The sequence below is a fragment of the Equus przewalskii genome, chromosome 13 (assembly GCF_037783145.1).
Source record: "Equus przewalskii isolate Varuska chromosome 13, EquPr2, whole genome shotgun sequence".
In the NCBI taxonomy this organism is placed as follows: domain Eukaryota; kingdom Metazoa; phylum Chordata; class Mammalia; order Perissodactyla; family Equidae; genus Equus; species Equus przewalskii.
In genome coordinates this window covers 46,934,589-46,951,819 of record NC_091843.1, presented here as the reverse complement: position 1 = coordinate 46,951,819, position 17,231 = coordinate 46,934,589, and the positions used below count along the sequence as shown (strand labels likewise).

The following is a 17,231-nucleotide window of genomic DNA, read 5'->3' as shown; positions in this document are numbered from 1 at the left end:
GACACTTTCACGTCAGATTAAATTCAGTGCCTATGAGTGCCTTTCACAATTATTTCATACCCAGGAAAAAGGAAGCCACGCATACTTACTTTGTAACAGCCACACTAATGAGGGAAGTTGTTGGAGCTCCTTTCCTTGAGAGAGGTGAAAAAAGGCAACTTAATTTGCTGGAAATCATAAATACCTTTTATTATCAAGCAGAAGCAAAAGTTGTGATACAAAGTTCTGTCCAATTAGACAATTGAGTCTAATAACTAAAACAAGAAATCTGTCCTTGAGCTTGTTGTCTCTGGGGCCTAAGGGACGAAAAAACTCTCATGAATATAAAAATGACACCAAGCAGTTTTGAACCTGCTGCTGCACTGATCACATGAACTGTTACGTTACTGCTGCCAATTTTGAGAACTGAGTGAAACAGAGATCAATCAACATGAACTCTTGTTGGCAGGCTCAAGAGCTGAGAAAACCTACATGGTAGCCTTTGGCAACACGGTGTCAAATCCTCATCCTCCCACGATGCCTTGCTTTTGTAGACAGTCTTTGAGCACATTCAATTGCATACACGACATCAAGATCCCTACAAAACTAGTGGGACAGGTGCAAAACAGGCAAGGACAGCTCCTGGTTTTCCTGGCCTAAGTTCTTTCACTGAACACGAAACCTAAAAACAAGCAATATTCTGTCATCTATAAAAGAGTGACATTTTCACAGCTAACTTTTACTATCAAATATTTTAGAGAAATGTAAAACTTAATCCATCAATGGGAACATTGGCCCAGTGCCTCAGAATCACTTGGGAATTCACTACCAAATTTTTATTCAAGGAAAAAAAAAAGTCAAACTCTAAAAAGAAGGTTGTGACTTATCACAAGTTCTTTTTTTTTTCTTTCAGTTGTTTATTTAGTTTGCTATTTGGGGAGTGTAGTATAACAAAGAATATATCTGGTCTTTGTCCCTAGTTTCTGGCACAAAGCTTCAAAATCCCTTGGAATTTCCTGAGTGATAGAAGTGTCTTTGTTATGCTAACGAGGTGACCTGTGGGGGTCCCTAGATAGCTTCAGGATGGGGGCTGGTCACTGGTCACCAGAAAGACCAACCAGGGAGAGGGGAAGAGGAATGGAGATTGAGTCAACCACAGGTCCAGTGATTTAATCAATCATGCCTATGTAACAAAACTCCATTAAAAACTCTGGACACCAAAGCTCAGTGGAGTCTCCTGGCTGGAAAGGTGTCACGTCCTCACTTAACAGGGAGAGGGCATGGCAGTTCTGCTTCTGGGACACTTCTGGACCTTGCCCTTCGTGCATCCTTTATAATAAAACTGTGATCATTAAGTATTGTGCTTTCTTGAGTTCTGTGGGTCATTCTAATGAATTGTTGAAACCGAGTGATCATGGGAACCTCCGAAATTTGTAGATGGCTGGTGAGAGTGCAGATGTCCTGGGGACCTGGAGACACTTGTGGCTTGCATCTAAAGTGGGGGAAGTCCCACGGAGAACTGAGCCCTAAAATATGTGGAGTCAGACACTAAATCCAGGTAGTATCAGAATTCAATTACAGTACACACGCTTGGGGTGGAAACAGTTGGGAGGAATAGGGGGACAGGGGACAAGGCTATGTCAAAAAAAATTTTGCCAATGATAAAATTATGTAATAATTAAAAATCAGCATTTCACAACTAGCAGTGTGACTTAATATGTTAAATGAAAGAGTAGAGTAGTAGAAAACATTCAACACATTTAAAATAGTTTTTGCAGTTCCTGAAAATGGCTACTTTTATCATCTTACTAAGATGATAAGTGAGATAAGAAAGAGATAAGAGATAAGATAAGAGATAAGAAAGTGAGCAGGTCTTACCAAAGGCAGACATTCCCACAGATCATTGCAATGGCATTGTTCCAGCCATACACTGCCACAGGGAAGTTGAACGCAGTGATGATTCCAACCAGACCTACAGGATTCCACTGTTCAATGAGTGCATGGCCAGGTCCTGAGGACAGGGAGAGGCATGGAACATGCTTAAGCATGCTAATTTAATGCATGTCAAATTAATAAGAACAAAGTCTGAAATCTTCCATTTCCAGAACAAAGGTGCACTGGACCAAGTGGGGATTTTAGATGCCTTGTAGCGGATCACTCTACACAGCTGTGGGATATCGGTACATTAATTAGCACACAGAGCTGTTATTACTACACTACCTTATAAACCATAATGATACCTATTTATGCCTCTGACCCTCAGAGGAACTGTGTGGATCAGGGCAGTATTCATCCCAGCTGGGAGACAAGGAAACTTCAGAGAGGGGATGAGAGGTGCCCCAGTGATGTGACTGCAAAGGGCCAAACATCCAGGACACAGCAGTTGTGACTCTCAGGCCCGGGTTATTTACATTGCCTGACAAGCCCTCAGCTAACTTCTCCAAATGCAAGACAAGGCGGCTCATTTATGGGGGGAAAAAAAAAGTTCTAATAATTACATGTATATTGAATGAATTGCACAAATCTTTACATTCACTATAGGAAAACTGAAAATAAAACTTTAAAGACACTCACAATCCCGCAAGGGGTTTATTTTAATCATAGGCAGCTGGAGCAGTGAACAAACGCAGCAAGGACTGTGACGGTTCACAAACCCTGGTTAAAACCACAGACCAACCAAAAGGCAGCTCTCCCACCCCTCCATCTTTGTGGCCATGCTCACACTGCGAGCTAGAAACGGGGAACCCGCCCAATGCTGTGCCTCATTCCCAGGCCCTCCTTTAGCCTAGGTATCCTAATCTCTGTTGAGATGATGTGCCAACCTGGCAGCACCTGCCTCCTCTCCTGCCCTCCCCTCTCTCTCCTTCTCCCCAAGGAGCCCAGTGCAGATCTGATGACATCACTCCCTTGCTTACAACTCTTTGGTGTCTGGACCACTACTGCAGCTGCCCTCAGGATAAAGTGCACACTTCCTGACAGGAAAGACCCTCTGGAGGCTCCTGCTCCACCCATCCCTCCCCTCATACTGTGCCCTCCCCCTGAAGGGATAGTTTCCCAAATAAGCCACATTCTCCCATTTTAAGCTTTCACATGGGCTTTTTCCCTGTTTCAAACCAGCCATGGCCCAGCACTCCACCGTATTCTTCCTTGAGGACTTCACTTAGATCACGTTCTCTGGGAGGCCTTTCCTGACTGCCACCACAAGGCTGGCTCACCATCCTATCCTCCACCCCATCACAGAGCTCACTACACCCTACTAATTACCCTTTAACTTGTCCCCCACTCTAAAATGTAGGGAATCTATATGCTTATAAATTCCTTGAGGGGGCCGGCCCCGTGGCCAAGTGGTTAAGTTCGCACGCTCCGCTTCAGCGACCCAGGGTTTCGCCAGTTCGGAACCTGGGCACGGACATAGCACCGCTCATCGAGCCATGCTGAGGCAGTGTCCCACATGCCACAACTTGAAGGACCCACAACTAGAAATGCACAACTATGTAACAAGGGGCTTTGGGGAAAAAAAGGAAAAATAAAATCCTTAAAAAAAAAAATTCCTTGAGAACAAGGACTATGCCCTATCGATCATATATCATTATTAGATCACCTGGTAGACACTTAACGACCATTTATTGCATTAATGTAGTCAAAGTGACACCCAAGCCTCTGCATTGATGAATAATCTACTCTTTTTCAAAAATGTATAAACAACTGAAAAACATTTTAATTGGTAAGGCAGACATTATATAGGTATAAATCAAAGAAATCACTTGCTTGCACAGGTATACTTCCTCAAATGGGCAGTTTACTAACTTTTTCAACTGAAAAAACCTACCACAAGTGTTCAGTGATACAAAATTAATTTTGAATAACAGGAATTGCTGTTACATATCTAAGTACATTAGATATTTAAAAAGGGCCCCTCAATTCTTCCTATGAGTAGGGAATTTGCCCAACATTCCAAGAAAAATAGAAAAACATGAACATCAAAAAAAAGTCCTTTCTTTTCCTAATTATAAATGTAACATAACTCCCCATCAAGGAAATCTGGCCAAGTATAGAAAAATAGAAGGACAGTAACAACAAGCAATAATTCTGTCACACACACATACCCGCTGTTACCACTTTGGCACAGCTCCACCACTTGAATTTTCAGTGCAGATACACAAGGTCACCTGGTTTGCTCCATTAATACTGAGAACATTACAAATCACATAAGCCCTTAGCCTCATCAATGAAACCTCCTCAGAGTACCAGGTTGGTCCTCACAACATAGTCTAATAGTGAAAGACTAAAAACATCCTAAATATCCATCATTTGGGAACTGGCTAAATTAATTAATAATACCTTTACTGCAAAGAGACAGCCAGAAAAAAAGATGAAGTCTCTTACTGTAATAATATGAAACAATTTCTAGGACATATTAAGTAGGGAAAAGTATAGAACAGAACGTATAGTTTGCTAATGTTTTTGTCCCAAAAAGACACATATTTGCCTGAAAGTGAGTAAAAACTCTAAAGAGATACACAAGAAACCAGACACATTCTCTGCTTCCATGAGGATACTATGGGTTACCCAGGGGCGTAATGAGGGAAGCTTCTCATCCTTGGCCCTTTCTAATTTTGTGATATGAATACACCACCTCCTAAAAAAAAAACTGAAACAATTTAAGAATAAGTAAAAACAACTTTCCCATGAAAGTGTGGGGTTGGGAAGACAATCTTCATAAATATTCTTTTTAGTATCTGCTAAGAGACTACCAAAATTAGCTTAACCTTTGTCTTATAATTTGACTTCTAGGTCATTTCTAATGTTTCCTACTAATGCTGCAATGAGTATCTTTACACATAAACCTTTGTGACATTTCAGATTATTTACTTAGATTCTTGAAGCTGGTATTACATGTAAGGCTCTTCGGATTATTTCCAAAATGTTTTCCAGGTGGACTGGCAATTCACTTTGCCACAAGTCCCTATAAAAACTGTTTGTCTTATCCATGGATGTGCTAACACTGAGTCTCACCTTTAAAAATAAAAAAATTTAAAAAGTGTCTCGACCTGATGTTTTCACCTGTTTTAATCTGCATTTCTTAGTAGAGAAATCAAAGATATTCTCATGTATTTATAGGCCACTTAGAATTCCTTTTGCAAACCGTTCACAGCCAAAGCATTTTTTGGAGCTTTCTGTAATAGAGACAAAACCCTTAGCTTGACTGACTTCAGAAGGCTTATTGCTTACTTTCCGAAGGCAAGATGGGTCCCCCAATCATCCGTGACAAGCCAACAGCATAATCACAAATATCCACGTACTCCTGGACTTCTCCCACACCTTCCACTAAGATCTTCCCCATCTCCAAAGACACCTAAAAATACAAAAAGCCAAGTAGCATTTTTCCAACAGAATTCATGTTTTAAACATTAAATTGATGAGGGGGAAAAAAGCAAAATATTTTGTGTCTGTTTTGTGAAGGTAATAAACCTCAGAAAGTCTGTTCTTATTTTCCCAAAAATTTTAAAACCCAAGAATAGTCTTCACTTTTTCCTGTCCATCTTGGTCATCTTTCCTCTAAAGAGAAGACTTTTGAAATGTATAAATTGCTTTTCTTAAAATCACAATCTTCAGGCAGGCCCAGTGGCGCAGCGATTAAGTTCGCAGGTTCCACTTTGGCGGCCCGGGGTTCGCCAGTTCGGATGCTGGGTGTGGACATGGCACTGCTTGGCAGAGCATGCTGTGGCAGGCGTCCCACATATAAAGTAAAGGAAGATGGGCACGGATGTTAGCTCAGGGCCAGTCTTCCTCAGCAAAAAGAGGACGGTTGGCAGCAGTTAGCTCAGGGCTAATCATCCTCAAAAAAAAAAAAATCACAACCTCATATACAGAGATGCATGATGGCCTTTTTCTCCCAAGAATTGTATATTTACTACGGAAATACTTTACCAAGCTTCCTAGTACTTGGATCTTCTCCCGCAGGGCATCACCAATCTGTCTCACTACTTCTCCTCGCTTTGGAGCAGGAACCTAAGAAAAGAACAGAATTTTAGTGTCTAATTCAAAGTGTAAACACGTGTCTATGAGACAGTATTAAATAAATGTGCTGTAAGATACCAAAGCATAAGCCCATCAATGGCAACTGTTTTTTGAGGAAGACTGGCCCTGAGCTAACATCCATGCCCATTTTCCTCTACTTTATATGTGGGACGCCTACCACAGCATAGTTTGATAGGTGGTGCATAAGTCCGCAGCCGGGATCCAGACTGTCGAACCCCAGGCCACCAAAGCAAAGCACGCAAACTTAATCGCTACACCACCAGGTTAGCCTCAAAGACAGCTTTTTCCTTTAATCACCTCAAGACTGTGATATGGCAGGCCCCAAAACCGATACCAGAACGCCAGAAAATATCCAGATGATAGATTCACGGTGAGCAAAGGACTGTGCCAAGTATTGAGAGAAATTCAGAGATTGAACAGAACCTTTTGGGATGACTCCAGAAAACTTAAAATACCTTAAATACCTACAGGCCTTTATGAGTCCCAGTGATGTTTTCCTATGGCTCAAACTGATTGCATGCCCAAACCCTTGATTCGGCTTATAAACTGGTATTCCATAACCCATTCAAATCACACCATTCACTCATCAAGTATTTTCTGAGCACCTACTATGTGACAAGAGTAATGCTAGGCACTGGGGCTAAAATAAGTGAGGCACGCATGGAGCTAATTAGTATCTAGCAGCATTCATGGAGCCCATAACAGAGGAAAACAGGCAACAAGTAATTACAAATTGCTGCAAGTTCTATAAAGACAAAGGAAATAAACAGCATGCTGAGACAGAAAATAGCAGGTTTGGAGCATAAATGGGTAAATTATTTTACCTAAGATGTTCTAAGGCAAAATCTCCAAGGAGGTGAGATTTAAGTTGAAAGCTAAGGTTGGGAAAAGTCAACCACAGCAATATTCTTCCCAGGGAAAAGAAAAACACGTAAGAGATCCATGGAAAATAAAAGCTTGTTGTATTCGACGGGCTGACTGGGAAAGGCCAGCACCCCTAGAGCTAGAAGATTCTAAGGAGTTGGAATCTTACTCCAGGTGCAATGGGAGGTCCTTAATGGTTTTTAAGGAGCAGAATAAGATGACTTGCTTTACCTTTTAAGATTGAAACCTAGAAGTGAGTTAAAGGGTCCCTGGATTAGGATGAAATTGTGCTTGTACCCACAAGGTTAACGTGGGAGACAAAGTAACCAAAGTTTCTGAGTTTGCCTTGCAGAACAGCAGGAGGACCAACAAAGCAGCTGGCTGACAGCCCTCTGCCTGCCGAAGCATCGCGCAAAAGCACTGAGAAGCTAAAATGACCGACTGTAAGCTTCGCATGCCATAGACTAAAGATCCACCGCATACAACACATAGAACCCCCCGAATGTACACATGCAGCCCATGAAGAAAAATGAAAGACAGCGTCCTTGTGCAGAGGACTCTTAGAACTTCAGCCCCCAGGCCACATGCTCCCCCTCCCCATCTTATTCTCACAATATGCTTTGGAAAAATGCTTAGAACTGCACATAGGCAAGCTAGTCTGTGACCAGTAGAAAGAATAACACATTAGCAAAAAATTTATATCCTCTGCCAAACTGTTCCTTCTGTCTCAGATTAGGAAGTAACTAAGGTTTTCCTAGATTCCTCAGGAATGTTGTGTTCAGCAGATCTGCTACAGAGACGTGCCCAACGTCCTATGGTCACTCATCACCTGATGTTTCTGAGCCCCCTCCCCAACCCCGTTTGCCTTATATAAGTCATTTCCAAATCAGTTCCATCTAAGATGGGTTTTTTTTAGGACAATAGTCCACCATCTTCCGATTTGCCAGCTTATTGCTTATTAAAGTTCTTTCTCCACCACTGCCTGTTTGGCCTGTTATCTTGCGGGGAGCAGATCAAGCCCTTGCTCAGTATCAAGATCACTATCAGAGGGGTGGAGAAAAGAGGAGAAGCAGGGAGACCAACGAAGAACATACCCTTGAAGCCAAGGCAAAAGATTATGGTAACTTAGTTTTAAGACTGAAAGGAGACAAAAAGTGGACTCAGGATCTACTTTGGAAGTAGAGTGGGCAAGACACACTAACGGAATAGGTGCATGAAACGAGGGAAATGGAAGATCTAAGGATGACTCCTACGTCTCTGGCTTGAATAGTTAGGTAGATGGAAGTACAATTACAGGGATGAAGATGACTCAGAAGAAGTCTCAGGGTTTTTTAGAGGTGAAGAGAAGGGGTTGTGCCATATTAAGTCTGAGATGTAATTCATGAATGGAGACATACTTTCACCAACTGTGATCAGCACCCTGCTCTCCCCTCCAGGTCTTCCAGATTAATGCTACCTCTAAATTAGTAAATTACAACTAAAAGGACCATTCCCCTCCATGGAACCTTCCCACCCCACCTCACAGAGAGGGCCATCACAGCACTGCTCATGTTCCACCTCCCAGTGCCTGACCATGAGTTCAGGGCTCTTCTTTGCTCTCTTCTTCTCAAATGTATCACCATGTCTTAGTACAGCTTTTCTGGAGGATAACTTGGCATTCTATTAACATTTAAAACGTTCCTACCCTTTGACTAGGCAATGCCACCTCTGGAAATGGAGCATATATAAGCGTACGAATGTATGGGTACAACATTCATTGCAGTGCTGTTTCTAGTAGAGAAAAACAGAAACCATCTAAATGTCCACCAGCACATGACTGGTTAATTATGGGGCAGCCATAAAATGGAATACTTCACACTGTCTAAAAAGAATAAGGTACATTTATAACAAAAAACATTTGCTGAAACAGGATAATAGAAAACAGCAAAATAATGCATAAAGTTGCTTGAATTTTAAGGAATATACAAGATGTCAACAGTGGTAATTTCTGGGGAATGGAATTATAATAGACTTTCATTCCCCACATTTTACGTCTACAATGTTTGCCATTCTTACGATACCTGTACTCTTTCAGAAACAGGGAACAAAATTGTCATGTTAAATGAATCAGCCCAGATCCTATACATTTCCTAGCCCATGGAATGAGTTTAATAATGTTTCAATTGAGCTTAACCCACACACAAGTTTAGCAAATTGGTTCATTTTAACTCAGAATGGCCAGTACACATGGCCTTTTACCTCCCATTCTGCACATATTTATTCAATCAGTCTTTCAACCAATTATTGCATACCTTCTGTGTGCCAGATTCTGTGCTAATCCTTGGGGATACTAGGGAAACAAGGCAGCTACAAATCATGCCCAGTAGAGCCAACAGTCCAGTGGAGGTGACAGAGATAAGAAACATGCGATTACAATCTCATGTGGTAGGCGCCATGATGGAGGAGCTACACTGTCCAATTGGAGCACGCAGGAGTGTTAATTTAGTGTCACTTGGGGTAAGGAAGTGGGGAGGAAAGAGGCTTTTTAAAGAAGTTGAGAATTAAGACCCAAGACCTAAAGCATGATTGGTGTTCTCCAAGTGAAGAGATAGAAAAAGTAGAAAAAAATGATGGGAGACGAAGAACACAGCATATGTAAAGGCAAAGGCAAGAGAGAATAGAATAGGGTGGTTTTGGAAAATCACAAGGAGTTCAAAGAGGCAGGGGAGGAAAGTAAGGGCCACACTGCTAAAGGCCATGTAAAGGATCCAAAAAACAGTGGGGAAATTACTGGAGGGTATTAAACGATGAGGGGGAAATCACAGTGCATTTTAAGATATCACTCTAGTTGTGACGTAGAAAATGGCTCAGAGAGAAAAAAGTCTCGGGTAGGAAGACCATTAGGCTAGATGAGAGATGGTGGATGTCTGGACAACAAAAGTGGCAGAAGAGATAAATGTAATTTAAAATGTTCAACACTTGGTAACTGATCGATTCTCAACCCTGGCTATACATTAGAATTGCCACCTATGGAACTTTTAGGCTCGATTCCATCCCAGACCACTCAAATCCGGCATCTTCATTTATTTTCCAGCTTCTCAGATGATTTTAAGGAGCAGCAAAAGCTGAGAAAGCTGGGATTAGGTTTGGGGAGAGGGAAATGAGGGAGGAGTAGGAAACAAGGAAGACAGCCTCATTTCCTGTGCTTGCTCACTGGTCCCAGCTTGCAGGGTGTCAACAACCTCAAACTCTCCTGAGATGGGCAACGAGAGTCCTCATCCCCGCACACTTCACCCTTGAAGTCACATTTCAAAGGAGCATCAAAGACAGCCATGAGGAGGGAACTAGAGCAGCCAGGGAACTATTAGCTGAGCCTCTGGGGAAATAATACAAAGATCCTCATGTTAAAGTGCTACCCGGTATCACATATTCCTTTATTCAGTTAGAGACAGCCCATTAACGGTTCCCGTCCTGAAGAGAGGGAAGACACTCTGGGCCTTCCTCACTAGAGAGGGAGAGGAAAAATGAGGACACGTAGGGGATGCAGGGGGGCTGAAACTAGTTCAAAGAAGAAAGCAGCAGAGCCAGTGTCCCCACCAGGTTCTCTGCAGTTCGTTTTTGGTTTGGTTTTTTTTTAAACATTGGCACCTGAGCTAACAACTGTTGCCAATCTTTTTTTCCTTCTTCTCCCAAAAGCCCCCCAGTACATAGTTGTATATTCTAGTTGTGAGTGCCTCTGGCTCTGCTATGTGGAACGCCTCCTCAGCATGGCCTGATGAGTGGTGTCGTGACCGCGCCAGGGATCCCAACCAGCGAAACCCTGGGCGGAAGAAGCAGAGCGTGCAAACTTAACCACTCGGCCACCGGGCTGGCCCCCTCTGCAGTTAGTTTTAATGAGGAGGAGGAAATTAGTTTTTATAAACTACTTTTGCATATTTTTATTCTATTTCCTTTTCCCTTAAAGAAAAACGTTCCCTTTGAAAAATTCCAGAATTACCACAAATGAACTAAGTGAAACACTGGTTTGTCCTCACACAGGCCAAGCCAGTCAAAAGGATCAGGGCCGAGCAGTAGCAGCCCCACATGAGTGAGGACCCAGGGCGGAGCATGTAGACCAGGAGGGGATCAAGCTTTGGTGTGTTCTCTGTTGAGGCCTTAGTTGCTCGTAAGTCATCGCCCCATTGGCAGGAACCCCAGAGGCACGTTAAGAAAAGGCTCTGCCTCGTCTCTAAACTTGAATTCAATAGCTTAACTCAAATTCTAACAAGTGTGATCCCCAAGTGACTCTACCATCACCCAGGAAAGCAACCTGTTCCCATTTAGCACCCCTACTCTACTGAGAGGTCTAAAAGGCATGAGAAGTATGAAAAAGGATGTTAGGTGCAGAGGCCTTAAGCCAAAATTAGTTAAAGTAGAGGAAAGATGTTCTTCATGCTTTGCACAGAGGTGGTCTCTTGGCTGATAAGAAAGCTGCATCCAACCCAGGGCTCTCCAGGAGTCTGCCCCTCCCCAAGTCCACTAGCCATCACTGATTCAGAGAAAAGGGCGGCTCGGCAGTCCCAGACCCAGCTGTCCTTGGTTCCAGAACTAGCAGGTGCTGAGGTTTGCCTCGTGGCCCATAGGCACTCGTCATGATTGACTCATTTAACCCTCAGGATAACTATGGGAGATAGGCACACCAGGTCTCCCCTTTCTACAAGACAAAGTACACTGAGGTGAAGTAATTTACCCAGGGATAGAGCTGAATTAACCATCCAGGATATTCCTACAGCCTCAGGCCTAGAATCTTTGCTGGGAGACTAAAAGGGATATTCAGGGAGGGGGGACGGGGAAATTCAAGCTACCCCAGTTCTGTACTCTCCCCTCCCCCAGAGCCTGGCCCTCATCTAGAGGCAGCTCACTGTGGCCAGCCCAGTTCCAGCTCCTACCCTTGCTCATATCACCCCTGGTGGAGACGGACGGTCAGGTGAACTCAAGCCCCTGCCCTTTGAAAGAGCTGCTGATCTTTGAACAAGGAATATTGACCCATTGCTGAGGTACTCCCCCACCATAAAGCCGGCAGGGGAGGGAGGAGAGGAGCAAACAGGTATTTTTAGCACAGATATTCCTTTCTCTTTGCTCAACTATAAATGCAGGTAACTTCAATTGGAGAACAAAGAGTGTTCACAGCTTGAATTTATGATCTATCAGTACAGAGTTTTAATCCATTTAAAATTACCCATTTACTGAAGGCCAAATATGGAAACAACACTATCCTTGGACTACAGCAGAGATTATCACAGCCCCCAAGGAGCTCCCCTCTCGGCAAGGCAGCACTGACCCGCTCATCAGCAGCTGTTTCATTATCTCATTGCAATTACAGTAGGTAATCCTACCACGGCCTCCATACTTACATCCGCCCAGATTCTCCATGCTTCTTGTGCTTTCTTTACGGTCTCTTCATAGTCGGCCACACTGGCCTAAATTAAGGATTAGAGGGAGACAAAGGGAAAAGGAGAAGGAAGTGACAATCTCCTCCTAAGAACACACAGACCAGTTTTGGAAAAGAAATGGAAAATCTCTGGGTGATCCTAAGATTTTTGGTTTAGAATGATTTTCACAGCCTACACTTCCAAAACCTCTTAAGAACCCAGTAAGACGTTAGAATCTCACTGTGCTTTTATATTTTTTTTGGTGAGGAAGTTTGGCCCTGAGCTAACATCTGTTGCCAATCTTCCTCTTTTTGCTTGAGGAAGATTGACCCTGAGCTAACATCTGTGCCAAACTTCCTCTATTTTGTACGTGGGACACTGCCACAGCATGGGCACTGTGTAGGTCCGTGCCTGGGATCCCAACCCATGAACCCCGGGCCACCGAAGCAGAGTGCAAACTTAACCACTATGCCACCTGGTTGGCCCCTCTAACCGTGCTTCTAAAACTTGGCTTCTCAAAGCACAATCTGTTAGCCTCCACGGGGAACAACACCTGAGATGTTGTTAGAAATTCTGTATTAGAAATTTAGAACCTTGGGCTCCAAACCAGATTTAAGAGGTCAGAACTTTCACTCTAATGAAGTTCTCAGGTGATTCAGAAGCATGGCCTTAAACAGACCCCCTCCCTAGTTCTCGCTATGGTTCACCATTTCTAGGGCACACACCCCCTCCCCCTCAAAGAGTGGACAGTCTATCCCAGACATTCTAAACATCAAGTGAAAAAGAAACACACTAGCCTTTGACTTTGTAATTTTGTATTGTTCTATCAGTCCCATAAACTCCCTGTGGGCAATTTGCATTAAAAAGCAAAGCACTTACCTGTCGGACTCTTGCTATTGGCTCATTGTTAGCTGGACAATAGGTCGTGATAACCTTAAAACAAAAAGAACCACCATATGTAGAAAATGTAATCCCTTCCAAATTGTGAGAACTGACCAAATGGGGGAAGAAAAACAGGAGGAAAAAAAGGACTAAGATACAATATCTAAACTCAGAACCTTTATTTTAACTTCTGTTACTAACAATACTCTACAAAGCTAGTATTCAGAACCACATTTCTGCAAAACTCACTGGCGTCATCTAAATATGAAGTATATAAACAAAAGCCTAAATGTAACCTGTTGTTTCACCTCTATTTCCATTAACAGACCAAACTGAGTTTTACTTATTCCTTCTCTCCCTCACCCTGCCCACCCCGGGGTCAGAGGGTGAAATGGCCAAAGCTGGACAAGTGGGAAAGGCCTGTGTCCACACAACCTGGAGAGATCAATTAGAAAGAAAAAAAATCAAGGACTAGCCAAAAAAAAAAAGGCCTTCAGGGGAGGGTGTTCTATCCACAACCTAATGATTAGACGCCGCAGGAAAAACAGAACGACTACCAACGGGGAAAAGGGGGTGGGGGAGTGACTTGGGGATGAGTAAAACCACCTCCCTCTCCTGCAGTCACAGGGAACCAACAGGAAGATGTGTTTCCTCTAAAAAACCAGGTTCAATATATAACAATATATTGAACAATAACATTTTCTTATAAAAGCTTTCTTTTGCAGCTTTCAAAAACTCTGGGCGATAATAACCTTACCTTTCCATTGTATTTTGTAAAATATCTTATTGAGCATTAACCGGGTGCCAGGCATGGTGTTAGGCTCCGGGCAATAGAGAAATGCTGAAAACCCGGTCCTCAAGAACGGTCAGAGCCCAAGGAAAACATGACACGAGTGCAGCAAGTCCGAGGCTGCAAACTTCAAAGGATTTCAGGAAAGGCGACAACATAAAACTACACTTTAGAGCATGCCCTGTGGTGCATGACACATCTCAGGAGCCACCAGTCAAGCTCAAAAGTAATTTCCACTGCTAAGCCTGCAGCATTCCTCTCTCCAGATAGCAGGACTCTGCCATAATGTTTTACATACGCGTGGTTAGTTTAACCCCTACTAGCTCCAAAATGACCTCGGTTCTCCACAGCACACAAGGGCCTAAAATCTAAGAGATTTTTTTTAAGGCACCCTCCAAGAGAAGTTTTATTGTAGAGTTTCAAAACTTCCCATCCAGGATAACCCCTAGAGCGCCAGCGGGGAGTGGGACCGGGCAGGGCCCGCCCGGGCTCCCGGGCGAACTGAGGCAGCTGAGATTTCCCGGGACGCCCGCATACCTCTCCCCGGCCGCCCCAGCTTCCATTATACACGCCCTCGTTCTCCTCGCGGAGCTCCAGCTCCTTGAGCCAGGCATACTGGGGCTGATTGATGAGCAGAGTGGACATGAAGGCGGCAGGCCTGTTCCAAAGTCCGGAGAGCCGGATGCCTCCTGCAGCTTGCACACACAGCTGGCGACCAACGCGCCACATACTGAGCCCAGGGCGCACAACGCGCCTGCGGCCCGAGGAGCCGCGGAAATAGAGCCCCGCCCCCCGCCCAGGACAGCCCATTGGGCAGCCCCGGCCCCGCCCCGCCCCGCCCCTCCCTGCCCTCGGTGCACACCCCCTACCACTGCCCCGCCCGCCCGGGTCTTCCGGAGGAGCCAGGAGCTTAGTTAACCCTGGCCTGGACCAATGAGGAAGCGCAAGGGCTGCTGCCATCTGGTGAGAAACGCCGGGAACCGCGGCAGCAGCTAGAAATTCTTCTCAGCAAAATATTGTCTGTAAAGTACAGTAGGTTAGAGCAGGGGTTCTCAGACTATAATGTGCATGTAATCACCTGGCCATCATGTTAAATGCACTTTCTGATTCAGTGGGTCCGCGCTGGACTCTGAGAGTCGGCATTTCTAACCAGCTCCCAAGTGATGGTCACGCTGCTGTTCCGTGCAGTAGCCATGGAGGGGTTTTTTGGTAGAGGGAGGGAGAGGGTATTTTGTTTTCATGGCTTTGTTAAATTACAAATCAGAGTTTTATAATTAATGAAAAACGTTAAATTATGGTACTTCCTTCTAAATATCCTGCCTGGGTATATTCTTGCTTTTGAAGAACAAAGATAGCTTTGATTAATTTCCTTCATTCTCCGTTTCTTCTATGTTCCTGCAATATCCTTTCCGCCCAACCTCCTTTTTCATCCCATCTCCCATTAATTCCACAACTAGGCCTACCCTATAGAAGAGAAATACTAACATCTCAATCAGCATGATTTGGACGTCAGTTAAAAATATACACGCACCCTCAAATCAATTGAATTAATAGATGTCTCAGTGATTCCCGACCTACTTTTCCAAAGTATTAGTTGTCTCACTACTTGCCTTGAGGCCTTCCACGCTGCAGCCAAAGTCACTTTATGTTTTTTTCCTCCCACCGTGTCTTTGCCCTCGCTGTTCTTTCCACCTGTAAAACCCTTCCTTCCATCTCTGCATTGAAGCTTGAGCTTTGTCTGTTCCACGCTTATGGCACAAATTATTTCAACATATAGTCAGCATGTATCAAGCACCTATCAGAAATTGTAGTAAGTGTTGGAGATGCATGAATGATGCTTCCATTTGTAAACATTACGTTTTTCCCTGTTAAGGCAAGGACCATCTCTGACTCATCCTTGCATGGTTCCACAACTCCCAGTATTATACAGGGCTCATGTCCCCTTACATGAATGAATGAACAAATGAACCTATGAATACACCTCAGGAGTAATAAGCATGGACACCCTGTCCAGCATCAGTGATCTCTGTCAACACCCCAGCTACTGTCTTCTGTCTACCCCTAGGACTGAGGCATTAATTTCCTTCCTTTCATTCTCAGACTTTTTAACTGAGAATTTGATTCTCCTCACTTTCTGGCTGCCAGCAAGATTCTTTATTCCATATATCCCAACACCATGCCTTTCCTTCTCTTCTCCTCCGTTTGATTCAAAAAATGAAAAGACATTTACAGTTGCACCAAATTTTAGGAGCAACACACAATGCCCTCAAGGAATGTTAGCTTCTTTCTCTTCATTAAGTCAAGGAGAGGTTCATGACTGTCTCTCTAAAGTAGTTCTGCAACGATGGACACCAGCAACTACCCACATTGAAAACAGTGATTGCATCTCTCCTCCACCTCCTTTTTTTTAAAGATTGGCATCTGAGCTAACAACTGTTGCCAATCTTCTTTTTTTTTTTTTTTGCTTTTTCTCCCCAAGTCCCCTAGTACATAGTTGTATATTTTAGTTGTGGGTCCTTCTAGTTGTGGCATGTGGGACGCCACTCCAGCGTGGCCTTGTGAGCAGTGCCATGTCCGCACCCAGGATCGAACCAGTGAAACCCTGGGCCACTGAAGCGGAGCATGTGAACTTAACCACTCAGGCACCAGGCCAGCCCCTCCACCTCCTTTTTTAAAAACTCACTTAGCCCTGTCCAACAGGAGGTCAGAAAAATCATAAACAATGAATTTTGATGGGGCAGAGCAAGAAAAGATAGAATTAAATGAATTATATGAAATCACATTTCATATATGAAAGACACTTAAATTAATCACATATAAAACCATATATAGGAACTGCAAAGCACTATAGAAATTTAAATGTACTGACTGAACTCAGGACGCCTTGAACCAATTCTGTACTAAAAGTTGCAGAGTTTGCAAACAGCCAGTTCTGCTCTTCAAATGACTTATCAGGGGCCAGTCTGGTGGCGTAGTGGTTAAGTTCAGTGCACTCTGCTTTGGCCCTCCCACCCCTACCCATATTGACAGGTTCGGATCCCAGGCTCAGACCTACACCACTGGTCAAGCCATACTGTAGTGGCAACCCACATACAAAGTGGAGGAAGGTTGGCACAGATGTCAGCTCAGGGCCAATCTTCCTCACCAAAAAAACCAAAAACAAATGACTTATCAAAGGCATCATAGGGTGATGGTTAAAGCAAGGACTCTGGAGTTACAGCATAGGTAGAAAGGACCTGTGCTTAGGATGTCCTCAATGAATGCTAGCTGTCTTCATTCTTCAA

The 17,231-nt window shown here is 43.7% G+C and overlaps 1 protein-coding gene across 2 annotated transcripts in view; it reads right to left on the bottom strand.

The window, feature by feature from the left end:
- Nucleotides 1-14,739, bottom strand: part of ALDH7A1 (aldehyde dehydrogenase 7 family member A1) — a 38,671-nt gene extending 23,932 nt beyond the window's left edge. Inside the window, exons 1-7 of one of the 2 annotated variants that reach the window (XM_008529976.2) lie at nt 14,485-14,739; nt 13,155-13,208; nt 12,258-12,323; nt 5,911-5,991; nt 5,212-5,335; nt 1,858-1,990; nt 90-134 (exon numbers count right to left, since the gene is read on the bottom strand). In XM_008529976.2, the coding sequence (XP_008528198.2) occupies nt 90-134; nt 1,858-1,990; nt 5,212-5,335; nt 5,911-5,991; nt 12,258-12,323; nt 13,155-13,208; nt 14,485-14,676 (695 nt within the window). In that variant the 5' untranslated portion in view covers nt 14,677-14,739. The remainder of the gene's footprint in view (nt 1-89; nt 135-1,857; nt 1,991-5,211; nt 5,336-5,910; nt 5,992-12,257; nt 12,324-13,154; nt 13,209-14,484) is intronic. The other variant, XM_070569363.1, reaches the window with a different exon arrangement.
- Between the last annotated feature and the right edge of the window lie 2,492 nt (nt 14,740-17,231).